Source organism: Pleuronectes platessa, chromosome 14 (assembly GCF_947347685.1).
Source record: "Pleuronectes platessa chromosome 14, fPlePla1.1, whole genome shotgun sequence".
Taxonomy (NCBI): domain Eukaryota; kingdom Metazoa; phylum Chordata; class Actinopteri; order Pleuronectiformes; family Pleuronectidae; genus Pleuronectes; species Pleuronectes platessa.
In genome coordinates, this window is record NC_070639.1 from 13,337,945 (window position 1) to 13,358,979 (window position 21,035).

The following is a 21,035-nucleotide window of genomic DNA, read 5'->3' on the forward strand; positions in this document are numbered from 1 at the left end:
AAGTGCTACCAAAGAACCTCAGGTCTTTACTAAAAAAGGGGTCTAACATCTGTAGAAAGAGGAGCGCAAAGACAAATCACCTCGGGGAAGAGCGGGCATTTATTCTCAGCCGTGAATTTCCAGCCTTTTGATTCTCTCGCTCCCGTACCACCCTGTCTTCTCCGCTGAGATGGAGGTTGGAGCAAGAGAACTCTTTTGTCTCAAGGACTCAAAAATTCCCAAAGAATAATCTGGGTTAAAGCTGCTTTTTTATTTATTTATTTATTTGTATGTTTTAAAAGGAGCAGCATTTTTACATACATGTGGCTCCAGTCAGGCGTGACAGAAAAAGCTCATTTATATGTGGTTACTTACATTTCCTCTGCATATGTGATCTGTGTGGGACTCTTTGCTCTTCGGGCTGACAGACCTGTGTAATTAAGACGCATCTTTAGGTGCAATGAACATAAATATCATTAAAGCACATACATTACATTTATGATATTTGCATATTAATAACTGTTCAAACAGTGTTAACATTAGTTGCGCTCGGGGTGATTTGTATTTATCTCCTTGTTTAGTGTTAAAAAACAGCCTTAGTTCATGATTATGCAATGATTATGCAGAGTGAGAGAGAGAGAGAGGTTTTTTTGTGTGTGATCACTCATTGTTGCATTATTTAAAAACACAAACACACAAAAAATCCCACAACAACATCTGCCAACACAAAGGTGCACACCAGTCACAATCACGCTCCGGGTCTAGAAAAACAACATCTCTTCCAGTTTGGACTGGGTGATGCAACTGGGGGCGCCGCTCTTTGGATGCAAAACGCAGAATTCATGCGTGGCAGCGAGGAGGGATATCAAAAGGGAAAAGAACAGCATGTAGGTGAGAACATAGATCTTACAGGAGGAAAAATGGGCCAGATCATGTCATAATAAATCCATATGGAGAGATTCCAACACTGATTAAACAGAATTGTTGAGTGGAGGTTTGAAGTGTTTCTCACCAAGGAATATGATCGTAAACATGGAGAGAAAACTCCCTGATGAGGCAGCGCTTGGTTTGAGCATATAAGGAGCACAACATTTTCAGATGTGGGAATCTGGTATTTTAGAGTATTTAAAGTCGCCCACGATTTCAAAGCAATATCTTAACATGTGAGCTGTTTTAAGACATCAACATGATTTTTAAACATCACACTCAGAATCATTGAATATGTCCCTATTGTAATTTTCACGGATTCTCTGACTCTCATAACACAGAATAATTCAAGAATAACTCTGTACTCCCAAACCTTACATCAGGGGATTTGTAATAAACTGAATATTGAGAGTTGCGGTGCCGCCTTTCTGCTAAAAGCCTCCATGGACACCACGTGTGCTGCTGTTCGGTCGGCGGTTGCTCTCCTGCTTAGCACATACTTTCTTAATGACTGGCCTGCCCATGTGCTGAATAAACACAAAGTTCTCGACTCGTACATCTGGAGACCAGTGAAGCGCCCGGCCCCGTTTGTGGTCAGACAAGTGTGCAATCTGGTGGAAAGATATTTATTACATTTATAAAACTGAAAGAGGTGGGTCGCGCGGGGAGGAGCTTTCTCTGCTGCTTGAAACAACAGCACGTTACGGGGTGAGAGGAGCCCGACCGACAGGGCTGGAGATGAGAGAAGAGAGTGTCAGACCTCTTGTTCAATAAGTCGTCTCTAATGGTCTCTCATTTTCAGTTGCGTTTGAAGACTACTGTCTGAAATGGTGGGAAAAAATCCAACTGCAGGGAAATAGGGTTTTTGATGAGGACAGACCCTGAAGGGCGAGAGATGTCAAAGTTCACCTCGTCTGCTCCTCCTTGGTGGTCTTACTGCCGGCCTCGGGCCGACATCTGGGCCTCTGGGGTCCATGGTCGCGACGCACCCGATGGCCTCTGTAAGCTGCACAGAAAATATACGTCAGACATGCTTTCACATGGTCAGAGAACCATTGTCCTCCCTCTGTAATACGTCTAAACCACATTGGTATAGTCCACTGGGACAGTTATCAAGACAAACACAATTAACAACTGTTTATCAAAGCTTTACGACAGATTTGAATTAAAAACAATGCATTGACTGGTAGAACTATGATGAACAACTACACACGGACTGTAGTGCAGCAGTAGGAAAACAGTGTGATCACTGAAACATACTGAAGGGAGAAGGATGGTAAATGGAGCCCGCTGATTTACTCCGTCAACCGGCTTTGTGTTTTTCTTGTAAAATTATATGCACAGGAAAGCAAAGCTCAAGTACATTGTTGAGCCGTGGTTCTATTTTGCATGGTCTAATCTGATCGATGGTGAGCATGTCCCCCAGGCCCTGCTGAGATCTGAGAAGCCACCAGGCTCATGCATTTGAAAGGCATCTGTTTATTTTCAGAATGCAAATGCAGTCCACCTCAAAGGCTATAAGCTGCGGAGAACACACAATGTGAATGTGCTGGAGTGCTCTGCCGGGGGGCTGAGGCCCCACTTATGTCAGGTTCAGGCCCACCCCCATCCACCCCTGCACCCCACCCATCCAACAAACCCCGGCGGCCACACACAAACACTTTTTCTAAAGAGAAAGACGGCGGCGGCGGCGACGGAGAGGCTTTTCTCACACCAAAAGCATGTTTACCCATTCTGCAGCGTTATTTACAAGGGCTTTAATGGAGGACATTTACACAAGGTGTGCAAGCGACCGAAATGCTCCATGTGCCAGATGAGGGCAGCCCTTAGGGAAGCCAGGGGAAACAATGCCAAATCTCCTCCTTCTGCCCTCCTCTCCCCTGCCCCTTTTGGCACCCTCCCCTGTCCTCCAGTGAGAGGCTCCAAGGAGGGAGTGGAGGGGGGGGGGGGGGGGGGGGGACCCGGGAAGGTTAATGTGCCCACTTTGATCTTCGTCAAGGCACACTGAGTAAGAATTAATTTACATTTCAGATGAAAAGGTTGACAGTATAAAAAGGCATCTTGTTTCTGGTATGTGAGAGCTGTGTAATAGGCCAGGAATTTGAGAGAGGAAGTCGTGAGGAAACAGAAGGGATAAGCCCCTCTCTTGCCTTTACTGGGAAAGAGATGAAAGGAAAAGAAGGATCTCAGTATGCACTGTTCTCCTGAAACATGGGGACCAAATGCTGCCCAAACTTTCAAAAGCTTTCCTTTATGCATTATTAATTAATTATTACTGTTTCGTGGGCCACTCGTCGAGATCAAAAAGGTGTTTCACAAAGATGCAAGGTTTTTGTGCTTTTATCCCTTTTCTCCTTTTGAAAAACGTAGGAAAAAATGGGATTAATTTTTTCCACCGGACACGGGTCCACAGTACATGAGAAAATTCCAGGAGGTCTGCATTTTGAATGTATGAAGAGCTTCAGAGGAAAATATAAACTTTTTATTACCTGACTGTATGCGGACAGCGGCCCCTTCCCGCTCCTTCTTTACTTGCTTGAGGTTCTGCCGAGCAACGTAGCCCCTCCAGGCTAGAGAGAGAGAAAGAGACAGTGTGTGTGTGAGTGTGTGTGTGTGTGTGTGTGAAAGAGAGAGATTGCTGACCTACCTCTGTGAAACAAAATAGACGGCAGATACTACACAAGATCCCACTTCAAAACACTGCTAAACCAGGTGGCAGAGGGATGGATCCCTTTGAACTCTCTGAGGTCTTATTGTCTGCTCTGAAGCATCGCTCTTAACCCTCGCAGGTCAAGCTCTGCATCAAACTCATCTCTTTTATCAAGAGTTGCCGAAGCATAATAGACTCCAGGTCGTTAAGAAACCAATATTGTCAGAATCACTTTGATTTGGCACCTGTTTAATTGTTGCAAGATAAAAAAAGAATGTTGTATATATTTTTGATTTAAATCGGAATAATTCCCTCTCCAGTGTACCTGACTGGATGATGATGGCGCCGTGTTTTCTCTTCTGCTTCTCTTTTCGGTAACGCCGGGCGCCCAGCCAGCCTTTAGTGTACGCTTGTAACACCACGACCCGAGCGATCACCTCCCGCAGCAGCAGGTTGAGCTGCTCCACATGGTAGTACCTCAGAAACACCTGACAGGACATGAAGACCAGGTTAGAACGTCCCAGTCTTGTAGTTCTTGTTCTATGTTTTCTTTCTCTTTAACAAAAACTCTTGATCACATAAAATGTTAAAACTATGCTCAGGTAAATGTGATTTCTGAACACAGATTTCTTCACCGTTTGAATTCTCAGGTGTAAAAACGTTACCTTTGTTTTCCCCAATGCCCAGTCCTCTAATTTGGCCCGCTTCAGGATGGCAACCGCGTTCTCTATGCTGGTGTCGGGCATCTGGTGAGCCCGGAATGCAAGATAGTAATATCTGTGAGAGGAGGAAAAGAAGGAAAGGATTCACAATTTGATTCAATTTAACATTTATGATCAGTTCATGAAATAAAGTTTATAAAACGTTTAAAATTTTAGTTTAAGGTTTCACTTTACTATAATAGTGAAGTGAAACTTGGTCATTTTCATCTGTTCCAAAACCTTTTGGCAGGAACACAAAGACAGTGTCACCAAAAAGTTGAGAAGAAAGTGCAGCGTATTGTGGAAAAAGATGTTCAGGCATGTTTTCACTTAAACAACATTTTGGAAATGTTGTGTATTAATTCACAGTACATTAACATAAAATAGAAAAAAGTTGAAGAGTAGTACAATTAAAAGTAGACATTTTTTTAAATACTCTTGTCACATGAGGTGAATGAAACCATTGTCATGTCTGAAGGCTAAACATGAACTCAATATGAATCTACCTTCCCAAACCTCTTTACTCATAAATTACAATTGTGATTCTCTTGCGAAAGCTACTTAATCTCCTGGTAGTTTACTGTATTGACGTGGGTGGTATTGATTTGATTATTAGCAAAAAAAAGATGTTATTATTATAACTTCTGCCTTAGAGTCTGCCTTAGTAAAGTATAAATGCGAAATTTGGGATTATTGGATAACTTAATAATCCAAGTGTGATTTTAGAGAAACCTGATTATTCCGTAGTTGTGTCATCTTAATCACAAACATGTGGCTCCTCCTCAGTAAAGGACAACGGCACCAAGTCACTTTACCTGACCATGTTCAAAAGAAGCGACAATGAACTTTGCATACAACTTTATTGAAGCACCACAGTTAGAAAGTCGGCTGCTCAGTCTGAGGAGAAAAACGAGCCGGACAGAGACAGGAGTCTGCAACAGAGGCCCATTGTTGCAGCTCTTTTGAACTGATCATCGTCTCATATTTCAGTGACCACAGACGATGCCCATCAGCCTCGGCCTATCACTGTGAATCAGCTTCCTCCCATGTTTTATCGCTGACGGTGTCTGGATCTGTCCCATGATCCTCTAGTTGTAGTTTACAATATACCAGCATGGGACAAAGTGGCTCTGACTGTTTGCTCAGAGGACATCAAGGCTCCACAACTACTGGTTAATCTCTTGGGTTCTGGCGTTGGTCAAAATCGAAGAACAACAAGAAGAAGAAAAACTTCTTTGAACTCCCCGTACCCGCCTCAGTCTACAGCCTTTCATTCTAATTCCTGTTGATACCTGTTATTTCTTTGATGGTAAATACAAAGCACTGCTTGGCAACATCAGACGAGCCTTTGATATGAGCGCACAAATTGAAATCAGTTTTCACTAAAGGTGCAGTTTATCCATTCGGGTCCGTTTGTACGACTTCTGCGAAGCTCAGGTTGGATGATATGGATTCAGTGGTGAGGTTAAAATGTGGTCTGAAGCGGTAACGTACACAGACGCACACACAGACGCACACACACACACACAGAGGCAGACATACACACACGGAAAATGTTTGGAAAGCTGGGTCCGGACTTTCTCTGGACTTTGCCTTCCACAAATAACGAACACTACAGGTGATTGTGTTGTTCAGCTCCGTTCACACAAACAGAAGATGTCGGGCACATTAAGGTGAGGGGTGGCGTCTGGCCGGCACAAGCAACAGACAGGACATGACGTATAAATGCCATTGCAGAAATCTGATGTGTTTATTTAGAGCACATCTACACCAGCGTCGGCTCCAATGGCGGCTCCAATGGCAAAAAGCTCTGGGACCTCGTTGTCTCTCTCCCAGTTGACATATTCTTTGGCGTCAATGTGTATGGATCCTCTTTTTCATCCTGATATATTTGTTTAATTTTTACCCCTAGCTTTTCATCTGTCACGTGTAAGAAATGTCATCTAATAGTCCACTTGCTCGCAGTGAATCTTCTGGACAATATCCTACTTCATTCACACATGAGCTCAGATGATCCATAGTTTGTGCGGGGGCGCTGACAGGAGAAACTCCAGAGAATCTCCGAGGTAACTGACTCGGGTATTTGCGTTCTCACAGACAGCCCGTCCGGATAATTTCAGGAGAATATCCGGAGTTCATCTGAAAGCAGCTATAAAGAGTTGTGAGGAAAAACCATGTGGTCATTCAAAGAGCAAATTTCTAAAGCTTCACTAAATCAGTGAGACTGGCCGTCAAAGTTCTTTCTCTCCTAGAGGCCACAAGCCCTAGTTAATTAAATGTTACATCATTTTAAAGTCGGCATATTAGAAAAGGCTGGAATATTTTTCAAAGGAAAATGGAACGGACTTAAGTTTCCTTGAATTTTCCCAAAGACGTGTCTAAAAATGTGTGTTTGTTTTTTGAAGCGGCGGAGAATGTTTAGGTTTATTACTTTTTAAATTGTGCCGTGTGGTAAAGTGTGCAGCATAGTTATCGGCTCCTGTCCCACATTTTTAACAACAAAAACAACACCCTTACATAATGACCCCCTAATGAGGAAATCTTGTTTTAATTGTGTTCTAATATATACCAAAGGGACGAGGAGACTACATTAGAGCTTTTCCAGGTCACTGAGTTAAAGAACAAACTCTTTATGAATAGCAAAAGGAAATCCATTAAAATGCATCAGCCCTTATAATCACAGTTCCTCCCTGTTTGAGTTTTATCCATATTCTCCAGACTGGAGTATCCACCCAGCTACAAGAGTTGTAGGATTTAGTCTTGCACTATCACTAATGACTGCCAATTAGTCTGCCTCTTGCTCTGCTCGACTTGTACCCCTATCTAATTAAAGAACCGGTGTTTTTGTGTGATGCAGAGCTTGGCTCCCTTGTTCTGCACCGTCTCCAGGGTTATGACGGCGCTCAGTATGTGTGCATACCGGAGAGAGGATGTGCCGCCTCTGCCTCCGCGCCGCCCTTACCTGTTGACGAACTCTTCGAACAGGATGCGGTGGGAGTAGCCCTGTCGACGGATGTTCACCGTCTCCAGGATCCCGGTGTAGCGCAGCTGCACCATGACCCGCTCCTTGCAGAAGCGCAGCGCCTGCCGGTCATCGTTGGGTTTGATGCAGCGCACAAAGTGGGGCTGACCCACCACCATCTTAGACAGCAGGTCCATCAGGGAGTACTGCAGCAACACGATGAGACCACAGTAAACAGTGGGCCGGGGCGAGAACACAGGAGAGCAGTTAAATGAATTCACATTATCAAAGTCTGGTGCTATAGTTCAGTCGGGATGATTTGCACATCAAAGAGAGACCGACTTCTTCCAGATGAAAATGTGTTTCATTATAAAGTTTAAGGTGAATAGTAACTGGCAGGATTAATCAGTCCCGATGGGATTGAGTAAAGTTTTTACATTCTCATATAACAAATGTAAATAACTGAAGATTTTTGTAACTTTGGGGCAACAGAAAATGATTATACATCATGTCCTGCCTCCCACTCTATCCAGGTGCCATCCCTCGCCTGATATGAAATTCCCTGTTGTTGTGAACACATTTGACCTCAATGTAAAATGTCCATTCCCAATTTTTCAGACACTGGAGGGACCAGGGATCAAATTGTGCCACCTACTTATCCAGCAGACATGGATCCAAATTAGAATGGATTGGGAGAATAACTTTTGAATACCTGATAGAGTGATGTCCTATTTTGACTCCTTTTTAGCTCATGTGTGTTCTGCACCAACTTCCTATCACTAGTATCAACTCAAAGTAAGTATATTTATATTTCTGAATGTATATCTGATCTTAATTTGGTGGGAAGCACGTTTTCCATGTGTTCTCCCAGAAAACTGGCTGTGTTTAAGCTGGTTTTGCTTTATTCATGAAACAACTAGTGTTCTTTTTTAGAAAAGGGCAACAATGAGAAAGTATAATCAAGCTCAAAATAAATATATCAATATTTACGGACATTATTGTTAAAAAATTATTACGCAGCTTGTTTGACAATCAAGTTACTGTGAGTTTTAATGAAACTAAATAGTAGAATCCCTATTAGAATATCTTATAGTTCTCTAGCTCGTGAACGCATGTATTTCTTTAATGGTTGCATGTTGTGTGATGTTTGCTGGGAGGATGAAAGAGATCGGACACCTACACGGAAGTAGGAGGCAACTGTCTGTCTCCTCATGTTGGTGGTTTCCTCTGGGTGCCGCATCATCTCCATGGTGTCCACCTGGACACAAACATTCACACTGAACACTCAACATAGACAAACAGGCCAGACTCAGGCCAGGAGCATCACTGAGAACCAGGCAGATTCAAGTGAGACGTCGTTTATTTGCAACCTGACGTCCTCTGTCGACTCCGTAGAAATAAAGGTATTATTACAGCAGGTCGCCTTCCTCCAAATGGGCCAGTTGGGAATTCACAGCTGTACTAACTGTGCCGTCTGTATAACACAGCCCCATAAACACTTAAAGCTAACAATCTAGAGAATAATTCCGCACTGCTGTGGGGCATGGGAAAATTGTGGATCGTTCTGAGTAATGAGACTAGCCGTCACAAAGCAGACAGTCATCCTGACTACGACGGATTAACGAGGACACAATATAAGCTTTCTAATGGCCTTCCCAGTTCATGGCTTCATCAAAATTAATGATGCAGTGGATATTTTATGGTAAGTCTACGTAGCAAAGCGTGTATGTTAATACTTGATTCCATCCCATCACAGAGAGAGAAAAGGTACGTCAAACGTGATCTGCTTTACATGAACAGAGGAATCAGATTCTTTGAGAATCAAACAGAGCTCCCGGTATCTGGGGCTAACTTCCAGGACTCTTAACCACCTCCGCAAGACTTTAATTTCCAAACTTTTTGTAAGTGTCACTTTCGGTCAACTTCTACTGAACTCTGATTGAGAACATGACGGCATACATATTACATCAATCACACCGAGTCGATATTAAAAAAGTCCTTTCTTGTTAAAGAATAACTGAGTAGGTGCTTAGTGGAAGTTCAACAAAGTTGTTTTACTAGTGTTATTTCTTACCCAAAATGATGTCCTGTGTTTGTGTCTCATATTATGTATTTCTATAAATTAAAATGATACATCACAGAAACTTTGTTTATATTAATGTATCAGAATTGTGAACATTTGAAAACATTTTTTTTTTCAAAAACCAGACTGTAATTGAAGATAGAAAAGTAAAGGAAAGTTAGTGAAACAGAGTTAGAGTCTCAGTTTGGATTAAAGGGATGCTCGGCTGATTTCAGTGAATAATGTATTTCCAGAGAGCGCTGTTAATTTGAAAAGATTCATTTTTAACAGAATTCTTACCTTCAATAGGTATTTGGGAGACTTTGAGCACAGCACATGTTGAAGAATAAGATGGAAATAAAGGAAGAGAGAAATAGATAGACAAGAAGTAAGGAATTTGTACTACTTTCACATTCATAATAAATAATATTAAACAAAAAGTATTATTTGTCCCCTTAAATAAAGTGAATCAGAAATGAAGTGAAGTCAGAAGAAAAGTGAAATCAGAAAAAGTTTGTCCCTGCAACTGACGCTCATAAAACCCAGTGTGTGTGATCACATCGAAAGTTACTCAAACAAACTCTGCAATAAAAACCTCAGAATGAACTTGATTAATGACTATTAATATATTTTCATTGTGGTCCTTTAAAAGTTACTACTCAGAGACAGAATTATCATAGAAGATTATCCTAATAAAACCATCATGGCCTCTTATTGACACATGTACTTTAGTGGAGCTGCTGTTGTGATTTTTAGAGAAGCTACAAAAAAGTGATTCCAAGAAACAACTTTCGATTCGTAGACACCGGATGCCAGATGGCGAAGCTGCATCACCACAAGCAAGACAGCAAACATAATAAGGGAGTCAATCAATGTTGTATACTACAGAGTGCAGGTTTTTACTGGGTTTCTCTTGGTGCAATATCTATCAGCAACAAATAATTTAAAAAAAAACAGTAAAAACAATATGCTGTCAGATGTGATGGTTTGTGCCACAGGAGCATGTGCCTCACCTTGGTGCGTCCTGAACTGAGCTGCGGGGGCAGAGATCTGGAGGCGGCGGTGACCCTCACCCGGGATGTCGCCAGATTTCCTGTTTAAGAAAAAAATAAATAAGTTGATATTCAAAGTTAGTAACATCAGGACAAGGTATGAGAGACTGGATGACACAATTATTGTGAGTGAACAATCCAGCATTTAGTGTGATTTTCTTTTTCAATATACAAGATAAAAAGAAAAGTAAGGTGAACAACTCCACTACTGTATTAACAGTGTTGGGGCTCATATGCAGCACAGTATAAAAGACATTTCGGAAAAAAGCCTAAATCTGAGCTGAATCCCATAGACTCAGGAGAGCAGCTGCGTGCACAGCAGTCCAACAGCCCCACACACAGCGGAGAGGATATGAACGTAGCATATGCACGACAGTCTGAACATTTCAAAGTTTCTGCACAAGATGTCCAAATGTTTTCTCTGGCTATATCTTCAGAGGCTAAACTGTGATTAATAGCAGTGAAAGAAGCCTTTGAAGCAGGATTGGTGACATCAAAGTCCTAATCCATGGGTGGCAGGATTTTTATAATGAGTGGGAAGTATCTTAGCACATTTCAAAGGGTTTACTCCATGAATAAACAATAGCTGCACAGATGTGCCACACACACCTTTAGAAAAATACGTCTGCAGACACAGGAGGCAGCATTACCAGAGCAGCCGTGTACGGCAAGGAGGGAAACCTTTGTAAGTTTTTAAGATAAAGCTGAAGTGACAGGCCAACAATTGTTCTAGATTTTTCCACCGCACACAGCCCAACTTCGAAAAATGCAAATGTGCAGTCGGCTTTTCTCCGCGTAACTTCAAGACTCAGACGTCAGTTGTGGAGGACATGGTCTGACAGCGAGCCAGATACTTAAAACACTGGATCAGCGCCTGCCTTCCTCAGAGGACCCCGCGCTATCAAGTGTGTGGACGCATCAATCAAACGCTGGAGAGATCAAAATCAATTTATGATGGATTAATTAACAAGCAGACCACTTCTAACTTTAGACAAAGAATGTCCCTGTTGTGCCAAAGGTTTTGGCGCGAGGCAACAAAGCAATGTGATGTCGCTCTATCTCTCACACACACATACACACACTTGTCTTTCATTAGTTGAGGACACTCGTTGACATTACGCATTCTCGAGCCCCTTTACCCTCGCTTTCACCATCACAGCTAAATGACAACATCTATCCCTCACCCTATACTAACATGAACCTTTAAAGTAGTCTAAACTCCCAAAAAGCAATTTTAAGATGTGAAGAAACACAAACCTGTCCTCACAACAATGGTTTAAAAAGAAAATCTACACAAAATCAAAGGCATACACAAAAAAAGACACTTGTCATTCATTAGCTGAGGACACTCGTTGACATAAAGCAGTCCCTGGCCCTTTCCTCTAGTTTTCCATATCACACCTAAATACCTGCCGCTAACCTAAAATAAAGTTTAACTTGAACCTTAAAACAAAGTCGGAACTTTCAAAAAGGCCTTTGAAGTTGTGAAGATGAGCCAGAATGTGTTTCATTAGTTGAGGACGCTCATTGACGCATTCCCTGGGCCCTTACGTTAGCTTTCACTGTTACAGCTACATGCCTACAACTATCCCTTACCCTATACCCTAACCTAAACTAATGTTGTGCAGACCCATCAAAGTGGCTTTACAACGATGTTTAAAAGCAAAAATAAAACGCACACGTGAACATGCACAACCTTGTACGTACTTCTGTCTCAGGAAGGACACACAATGCCTAATTCTAACAGTTACCCTACATGTAAACCTTAACCCTAAAAACAACCCATGGACAAAGTGAAGATGGGCAAAAATGTCCTCACCCAGGGAAGTCCTGGCTCAACATGGTCCCCTAATACACATCTGTGGAAGTATGCACGCTCGCACACACGCACACACTGCTTTAGTCAAAACAACCAGAAACATATGACGGGGGAGCAGATCAAACGACTCTAAAGCTAGCAGTGATGCTGCTTTTAGCTTTTGACAGTTATCTGCAAATTTTTTATTTATCTCATTAATTCTTCTTTTAATACATTTTGCGTTCGGCAAACAAACCTCACAAGATACTCTGGGATACATGCACTTTGTATATTTGTTAGTAAGGTGCTTGAAAACGTGATTACAGGTTCAGAATTACAACCTAAAAATAGGAGAAAGTGTAAAATATGGTTACATGGAAATGTGATCAGCTAATTGCTTAATTTAAACACGTGCGTGTGAGCTTGCATTATGTTTAAAATCACAGGGACAGATTTAACATCCTCAAGACTGCCCTTCAGCACAATCCACACAAAAATATATATATATACACACACAAAAAAAAGTATGATCTTTGAGAACAGGAGCCATTAAACTGTGTCGGGTATATTACCAGCACACAGGCAGGGAGGGCCCCGCTCCAATTAGCCCAGAGTAAAGCTGGATGGATTAATTGGAGTGGGTCTTGTGCAAATGAAGTGCGCTCTCTCCTCTCCCCATTAGTGCTGCTGGGCCAGATCATCTGAGCACATTTGTCATGATGAATTAGCGGCTGCGGGTGGAACGGGCCCGCGGAGTGTCACTGTGCTTTCACGCCTCTCACTTCCATGACACCATCAAGGGGAGATGAAGGGGCTGCGCCTCGATGAGAGAAACTATGACAGTTGTACCTAAGCCGCGCAAACGGCCACTCGCTGCTTTCTTCGTGTATTCCTTGGCGAGTCGCATTAATTCATTCTTCTGGCGGGTTTCATATCCCCTCCTGACTCCATGATTAGAGCACGGGTTAATAGTCAGCGTCCTCAAAGATTTCCGCCTCCCGAGACATGAAACCGAGGGAACACCTGTGATGTCCGGCCTGAAAGAAGACCTTCTAATTTAGATACAGTGGGGGACTTGTCTAATGATGTGGATAATAATTATTCAAACAGAGACGAGCGAGGAAAAGCCAGATTTATTCTTTGACAGTGGATTGGGTACGAGAAGAAGGCCACATGTGTTTTTTGTTACAACGAATGGCAGGTCGGACTTTTGTGCTCTGGAATGATGAAAATAAAATGGGGGAGAAGAGACATTTTAATGTGGAAGGTTAATAATTAATAAAGGAGAGCAGTGAATATTTCCCATCAGGTCTTTCGGTCTTGAGAAACAGGAGGTGGAGGAGTGTCCCACTGATCGTTGTTGCTTCATGCATGTTGCTCTTGGCATGGACTCCCAGGACAAACACAGAGTGGTTTGTGCGTGTTCATGTGTGTGTGTGTGTGTGTGGGTAGGTGTGTGTGTGTATGGTGAGTGCAGAGAGGAAAAAAAAAGACCTTCCTTGGCATCTGTGCGTTCACTTTGAAAATTAAGCCCAGCAAGAATCCTGCAGGAAAAAAAAAAGAAGCTAAAAAGCTCAAGCTGGCAGTTGTATTGGGGTTCTATTGACAAGAATAGTCAATGTGCTTGGGATTAAAAAGCAATCCCGCGTTCAATATGACACCTCCCTGCACGCTTTTATGAGTGCCAGTGTGCGCCTTGTACTTCAGAAGCTGTGGATCGAGCTGTCGACACGGGGGACAATCAAAGTTGTAAGAGAGTGCAGCCATCCCGAGCTGAGTGAGCAGAGGCTTGCTGGATATCTCCGCCGCTCTCCCGCTCCCTTTTTGAAAACATGTGATCTAGAAACTCAACTCAGCAACCAAGCAAATGAGATTAAAGCACCCGTAACCCCCCCCCCCCCCGCCAACCCTCCCCGCCACCCTCCATAACCACCGCCGTTTATGCCCAGAGATGGCTCGGGGGGCTGTTGATTTAAATGCCATACACCACTGTCAGAGCAGATCAATCATAAAAAAAAGCATGGTGTAATTGGCTTTTAGTGACACAACACAGTGTTGAATTTATCAAAGGATGTTGTACCATGTGACTTAGGAGAAGCGACTCCTCGCTACTGATGTGCGGGGCCATCGAAAATCCCACTGCTGACTCAAAAAAAAAAAAGCTCCAATGCCACGATTAGGAGAGAAAATGAAAAAAAAGTATGAGTTGGCGACTGTGCGAGTGGAAGTCTGGAGGAAGACTGCGGTGTCTGTCCACTGGGATGAAGAAAGAGGCTTCAGCTGGGAGAGAACAAAGAGCTGGAAGTGTCATATCGCTGGGAGAAGCCTGTCACTTCTACACAGGAGCATCTCCTGACATGAAGGGAGACCCAGAGGGTCGGAGAGTGGCAACTGAAGCTTCATGTGAAGATGTAAAACCAATATGTAAAGTGTTCCGCAAACATGAAGACCTTCTCGAAACATCAGATATCTTACAGGATCAGCTTGTTTCGTTAACTCACTCTTTCGAAATTAAAATAAATGAATGAAGACAGAAATTCATGCCAGAAATCGTATCGCTCAATAAATATAAGAGGAGTTTGGCCCATTAATTGTCTTATAAACGCTACGATGAAAATAACAAAATTGTCTGAAGCTGCTTTCAGACGTGGACTGAACTATTTCATGTCTGAGTGAGAGACTCTGGAGTTTCTGCGGACTTCCCCCGCCTGTACCAAGTATAAAGTCTGCAGCAAGTCCACAGAATCTGCAGAAGGAGATCCTCCGCAGGATTCACCACGCAGGAGTGTGTGTGTGTGTGTGTGTGTGGGGGGGGGGGGGGGGGGGGGGTGATGACGCTTCTAAAACATGACGAACGGTAAATCTCTCCGGGTGAGAAAGCTGTTTGGAGAGTTTGTGGTGATAAGAGCCGACGCCGTTATCGATGTGATGTAAACAAAATCATGACACGATAGCTCCGGCCTCCGCCTGCTGCGCCCCCCCTCACCTGGATCCTGTGAGAAATGTGTTGGTGTTGTGAACGCATCTGAGCAGGAAACCCCCCCCCCAATGCGTTGTTCATGTGTCAAAGGAAAACTGTAGTAAAAGTCGGGAGCCAATTCTCCGGAGATCCTCCGCAGGTCATGTCTGATTGTGATTATATTCTTCTAATTGAAGTCACTTGCCCTGTCACTTCCTCATGAGTTCCACTCCTATATGTATATGTATGTTTGTTTTATCTTTGCTATGCATTAGCCACTCTGCTAAAGGCTGCTGAAATGTTCCACAGTAAAACTGTCTGGGTTTTTAAAAGTTTCTTTGTAACAAAATTCTCTCTTTATACTTATTAGTTAAGTAAAAGTAGCAGTGGCATGATATTGTGGTGGATTATATCTGAAGAGTTTATCCTGTTGTCTATGAAAAAGGCTCATCTGGAAAGTAACTCATAATAGTAAATGGATAGTACTATGTTCACCTCTGACATGTAGTGAAACAAAGGGATATGTAAATTAATGCTCAGATACAGCATTAGAGTAAATTTACTAGATTTTTTCCACCACTGCAGAGAAATAAACAGTAAAACCACATCAGTCACCAGTTTGCAATGTTTCGTTTTCCTAATGAGACTTGTTCAAGTCATAGTCATCTGCTGTATACGATATTTTTAAGCTACTGAATAAGTTCATTAAATCTCTGGACTTTTCAGCCTGATAACATTATTTTCAGAGGCAGTTGGTTATGATGTTAACTGAAATCAGCCCAGTTCTCATACTGGTGATTTTCCTACATACATTATGAAGTAAAATATAAAATCCTGGCAAAGATTAAATGACGTAAATCAATATTCAAGACAAATTCAGGAAATAAATGTCTCCAATATCTGTGAACCTCAACTTTTCATTGGGAAGCCCATCTCTCCATTTTCATCGAGCTCTGACAAAGGACTGGCAGCCTTGAGGTGCAGTGTGTGCATGTGCAGATGTGCTGTGCTACAACCAGCAGGGCCAAGCAGCCCTGAGGCTACACAACACACACACAACTCACACAACACACACACACACAAATAGAGAGACCCATACTGTGACTGCAGGCTGCCCGGTCCCTGGTAGGCCCGACTGAACTCGGCCAATTCAAACAGTGTGATCCCCCTGATCTAGGGAAGGCCCTGGCTCCGAGGAATTTGTCCATGCAAATACATCCCATTTCCTCTGACAAAACACCACCACATGTCCAAGCTTCAAGGACCCACATTCTGCACGGCTCAAGTGGCCGCGCTATTCACCACCTGGGAGCTTTTTACTTTGTGGGGCCTTCCTGGTTTCCTACTGTTCCACAAACATGGTCTGCGTCGACACCCAGAGACACCAGCATCTACAATCTGGTGTGTGGAGAATAAAGCAGGTCGTGGACGTCATGACAAATCAGATAAATCTGGACAGAGGGTCTGTGTTAGACTTGAGACTTAACAGAAATTAAGGAAAATTATGTAGAGCAGTGAACTATTTTTATGTATTACTTCAAATTGATATATGGGGTCAGCGGAGAGACTACCATTGAGTGTGTGTGTGTGTGTGTGTGTGTGTGTGTGTGTGTGTGTGTGCGTGTGTGTGCGTGTAGCCATATTTGGCTTCCATCACAGAGTCAGGCTGCAGGTCTATGAGGGTGTCCCCTAGTGGTGACACAGTGCAGAGGCGACCCAGAGTGTGAAACCACCCTGGTGTAAAACAGATTTCCATCAGATCCCCCCAGATAATGGTAATTTCACAGATAACAGTGAATCTATAATGTGAAGTAAAATGCAAATTAAATCCCCCACATATTTTACCCTGAAGAATAGATTTGTAATTTTCTTATGCTATACTCTATCTCACTGTAAACAGCGCTCCATCTTTTCCAGAACGATAAGCCGGAGCCCGAGTGTTTCATAGCTTTTATCTGATGAGATGATCTGCGGGTTTCGCAAAACTGCAATGAGAGAATTCAACCCCCAACTCCACTGAAACAACAGAACAGACGCGTTGCAGGCAAACTTGCTCTCAATGAAGACGGGAAAGAACGTGTGCAATGACTGTGAGCTTTGTTGCTGCTTTTAATAAAGACGTAAAGGTTCAAACGACACGACGCAGTAACAGTTTTCTTCTATGATGCATCATTGCATCAACTCGATCCGCCAGCGCAGACAAAAGTGCAGCGGAACAAAAAGGAAATAAAGAAGCTTTTAGACCGAACTGAAGCTATGTCAACAAGCAGTAAACAGTACCTTAGTGCACTGACATTAAGTGTTCATTGAATTTGTTTTTATAATGTGCACTCCCGAGAAGCCGTTAATTGCAGAGAGAAGTGGCTGAAGGCTCCCTCGTGCACAACCTGCAATTGGAGTTTACAGACACATCACACAGATTTCTAGTGGAGTCTCGGCTGAGGTGCCTTTTGTGAAGTGAAGCGCCTTTTAATGCCACCGGGAGCGAAAGCAGCCATTTACAGGCCCCTAGAAAGGAAGTGAGTCACATAATGTGGCTTAGCTGAAATAAAGGAGGAAGTGAGAATCTGATAATTTAACACATCTATTAGCATTTTGGCTAAGTCAAGTGACCAGGAGGCCTCGGCTGCGGCTAATGACGAGCACATTAGCACCTTCATTTAACTAACAGAAAAGAGGTGGGGAGAGTTGCTTTTGTGTTCTCTAAATACTGTTTCTTCATCCCCCGGGTATTTAGAAACCTTATCATAAAAATATCCTACGGCACCCACAATCTGTAGATAGCATTCAGCACTCGGAAACCAAGAGGGACAGCTTAGTGAAAATAAAAACAGAGCGCCGTGCAGAGAGCTGAGCCTCTCAAGAGATAATGGAGACTGCAGATTTATCCAAGCGCGGCACACAGAGGCTTGAAATGAAGGGGGACCCGGAGGTGCCTGGGAGCCGCGTCTTTACGAAACCCACTTACCTGAACGTTCGTGGGAGCAGGAGACACCAGCACAATTCAGTGAGTAATACAGTCAGAGCCCGGCATTGTTAACAAAGAAAAGTTTCCATTTCCATTTCTATTGTGGTAAGCGGGAGAATAATGCTCCTGTTAGCGGCAGGGCTTGATATGTTCTAAACTGCTATGTAAATGAGTATGTTATGTATATGTGTATTTGTATCTATATATTTATGTGTATATGTATGTTTATAGGTATGTATGTGCATGTATTTGTATTGATGTATCTGTATATTTATTTGTATGTGTATAGTGTAGGTGTATATGTATGTGTATGAGAATGTATATGTATGTACATGTATATGTTTATGTGTATGTACAGTATATGTTTACTGTATGTGTATGCATGTGTATATGTGCACATATCTATTTGTATATATGTATGTATACGTTTATATTTTTAGTATGTTTATATATGTACATGCATGTGCATGTGTATGAGTATATGTATACGTGTATAGGCCTATGTATGTGCATATGTTTGTGTATACGTGCTATATATGTATATGTATTAATGTTATTGATGCCTACCTATTTTAGTCAAGGGGCTGGAAAAGAGCTGCTGCAGAAGTTTGTCCTCTGATGTTCTCAGCACCACAACAATGTCTGCAGGAAGAGTGTCTCTGTTCTTCTCCAAAAATCCATTCACATTGTACATCACCTGTAAACAGGGCACACACAACACACATAGATACATTAGCAAGTATTGTTAATACACAATTAAATCTATACTTCTGTCATGGCAGGAATCAAGTCAGTAGATTGTTTGTTGCATTGATCCGAACGTTCGTTTGATACCTTTCCAGCATAATGTTGGATTCCAAAACAAAGCTCTACACGTTTCGGTATCCAGAAATACTTGCAGCGAAGATTGTCGTCAAATTTATCTGCAAGTAAGAAAAGAAAAAGAAACACCAACACATAGCAATGAACTACACTGATAATTGATGAAACTATTTTGACCTCTGACCTCTCATTCCATTCAGAATTTTTGTTCGTGGAAACGTGTGCGCATCCGTCAGGTGTAATTCCAGTCTCACCCACTAGGGTCTGGTCCGTGGCCTGAGGGAAGCGGCTCTCCTCATCCAGCAGGGACAACAGACCCATGGGCTTCTGCAGGAACATGTCCAGAATGGGCCGGTTGTCCTCGTACACCACCAGGCTGGCATCCACTCCCTCACTCTGGTACTCCATCTAATTAGAACCAGCAAATGTAGAACAATCTAGCTAATGATTTCTATAAATGACCCAATTAAACAATCTGGGCTAAATATGATTTCTGCATGTTTGGTGAAAAAAAGAGAGAAAAGTTTCTCATCAACAAAACCAAACAGCAGCAGCGTGTGTGTGTGTGTGTGTCTGTGTGTGTGTGTGTGTGTGTGTGTGTGTCTGTGTATGTGTCTATGGCTGAAGTTTACAGCATAATAGAGTCTTTACTGAATGCATAAAACAGAACAGCTCTGAACTAACAAATAGAGTCACTTACTTATTCATAATTTATTTCAATTTGCAAATAACCCACAGTCCTATCATATTATTGCATCTATTTAATTTCAGATCAAAAAGTTGGTTAAATATATTTTACAAATCAAGTGGAACCATTGGATCTAAACCGTCCTCATGTTTAAGTCATCAACACTGAATAATCAGTTTGTGTGCACAGCAAGAGCCACAGATTTTTTTGATACCCAAACTAAGTAAAAGTGCTTTTCCACTGAGCGTCAGGGGCAGCTGGCACTTCTTTGTATAAAAGCAACTTTTCCAGGAATGTGAAGCTGCTTGAAGCTTTATTTAATGTGTAAAAGGGCAAAAGTTGCTTCTAATAACAGTTCCAGTCCTGCAGAGGGCTGGAAAAGGATCATTAATGAGCAGTTCTCATGCTAAGTGAAATCCCGCCTCAGTAAATGATTTTGTTTCTATTTCTTGGGTTATTTTTCTTATCATTTGTTTCTGTATGTATTTTTAGGTACAGCTCGGTTTGTTTGCACGCAATGGAGTTATATCCTTAGCCAAGGAGGTTAGTTTGTTTGTAAACAAGACTACGCACAAATTATTGGATGGATTATTATGAAATTTAGTGGATGGATGCAATATGCGTCAGGGAAAAACACAAAAACCTTTGGTGCGAATCCGGATCAAAAAGTACATCCAGGAATCTTTGATCCAGATTTTTGAGTCGCCTGCTAACGTATTTGTGTTACCATTCATATATATTCAACATAAACAATTAAGAAAATATTTACAAAGACAGTTAAATAAATGTCAAAAGTATGTTTGGAGGTGTTCATTGTTCTTAATAGCACACGGATCGACTGAATTGAAATCTGGTTTCTTAAGGGAGCTGCTGAACCTCGGTGGAGGTTTGTGCTTTATTGAGTGCAATTCTAGGATATAAATAAAATTACCTCTCCTTCTTTTCCCTTTAGGAAGAGCGTTGCAGTTAACATAGACTAAAAGGCATTATGGTAAAACCCCTCTTGATTAATGGCTTTTCATTTCCATCAAGGAAAATAAAGACTTCTCGCACTTCAGGGTAAACAACTTCATTAAATCAATTAAGAGAGTAATCTGGTGGTGCACAAAAGTACAAACAATCCTTTACACATCACAGCCTGGCTCAGAGAGAAATGTTCCTGTTCAGAGTATCTCCTCCCTGATATATAAAAACACACATAATAATATAATCACTGATTTCCAGAACAGTGTGTTGTTGTTCCTGTTTGTCACTTTCATTGAATCTTTCAGAGGTGTTTTACATACCACGAATAACCTCCCTGTGTGTGTAGAACTGACCTGTTCCAGGGCAAATATGTGCTGGTTGAAGTAAAACTGGATCTGCTCGTTTGCGATGTTGATGCACAGTTGTTCAAACGAGTTCTTTTTGAAATTTTCGAATCCGAAGATGTCCAGGATTCCCACGTTCATGCCACTCTCCGCCGCA

The 21,035-nt window shown here is 42.2% G+C and overlaps 1 protein-coding gene across 1 annotated transcript in view; it reads right to left on the reverse strand.

Annotated features, from left to right (window-relative positions):
• myo3b (myosin IIIB) overlaps positions 1-21,035 on the reverse strand; it is a 58,905-nt gene that overhangs the window by 16,915 nt on the left and 20,955 nt on the right. Inside the window, exons 18-29 of the mRNA XM_053440246.1 lie at positions 20,888-21,035; positions 19,135-19,288; positions 18,893-18,981; positions 18,626-18,755; positions 10,295-10,374; positions 8,400-8,477; positions 7,220-7,425; positions 4,222-4,333; positions 3,882-4,044; positions 3,396-3,476; positions 1,816-1,912; positions 355-409 (exon numbers count right to left, since the gene is read on the reverse strand). Of these exons, the coding sequence (XP_053296221.1) occupies positions 355-409; positions 1,816-1,912; positions 3,396-3,476; positions 3,882-4,044; positions 4,222-4,333; positions 7,220-7,425; positions 8,400-8,477; positions 10,295-10,374; positions 18,626-18,755; positions 18,893-18,981; positions 19,135-19,288; positions 20,888-21,035 (1,393 nt within the window). The remainder of the gene's footprint in view (positions 1-354; positions 410-1,815; positions 1,913-3,395; positions 3,477-3,881; positions 4,045-4,221; positions 4,334-7,219; positions 7,426-8,399; positions 8,478-10,294; positions 10,375-18,625; positions 18,756-18,892; positions 18,982-19,134; positions 19,289-20,887) is intronic.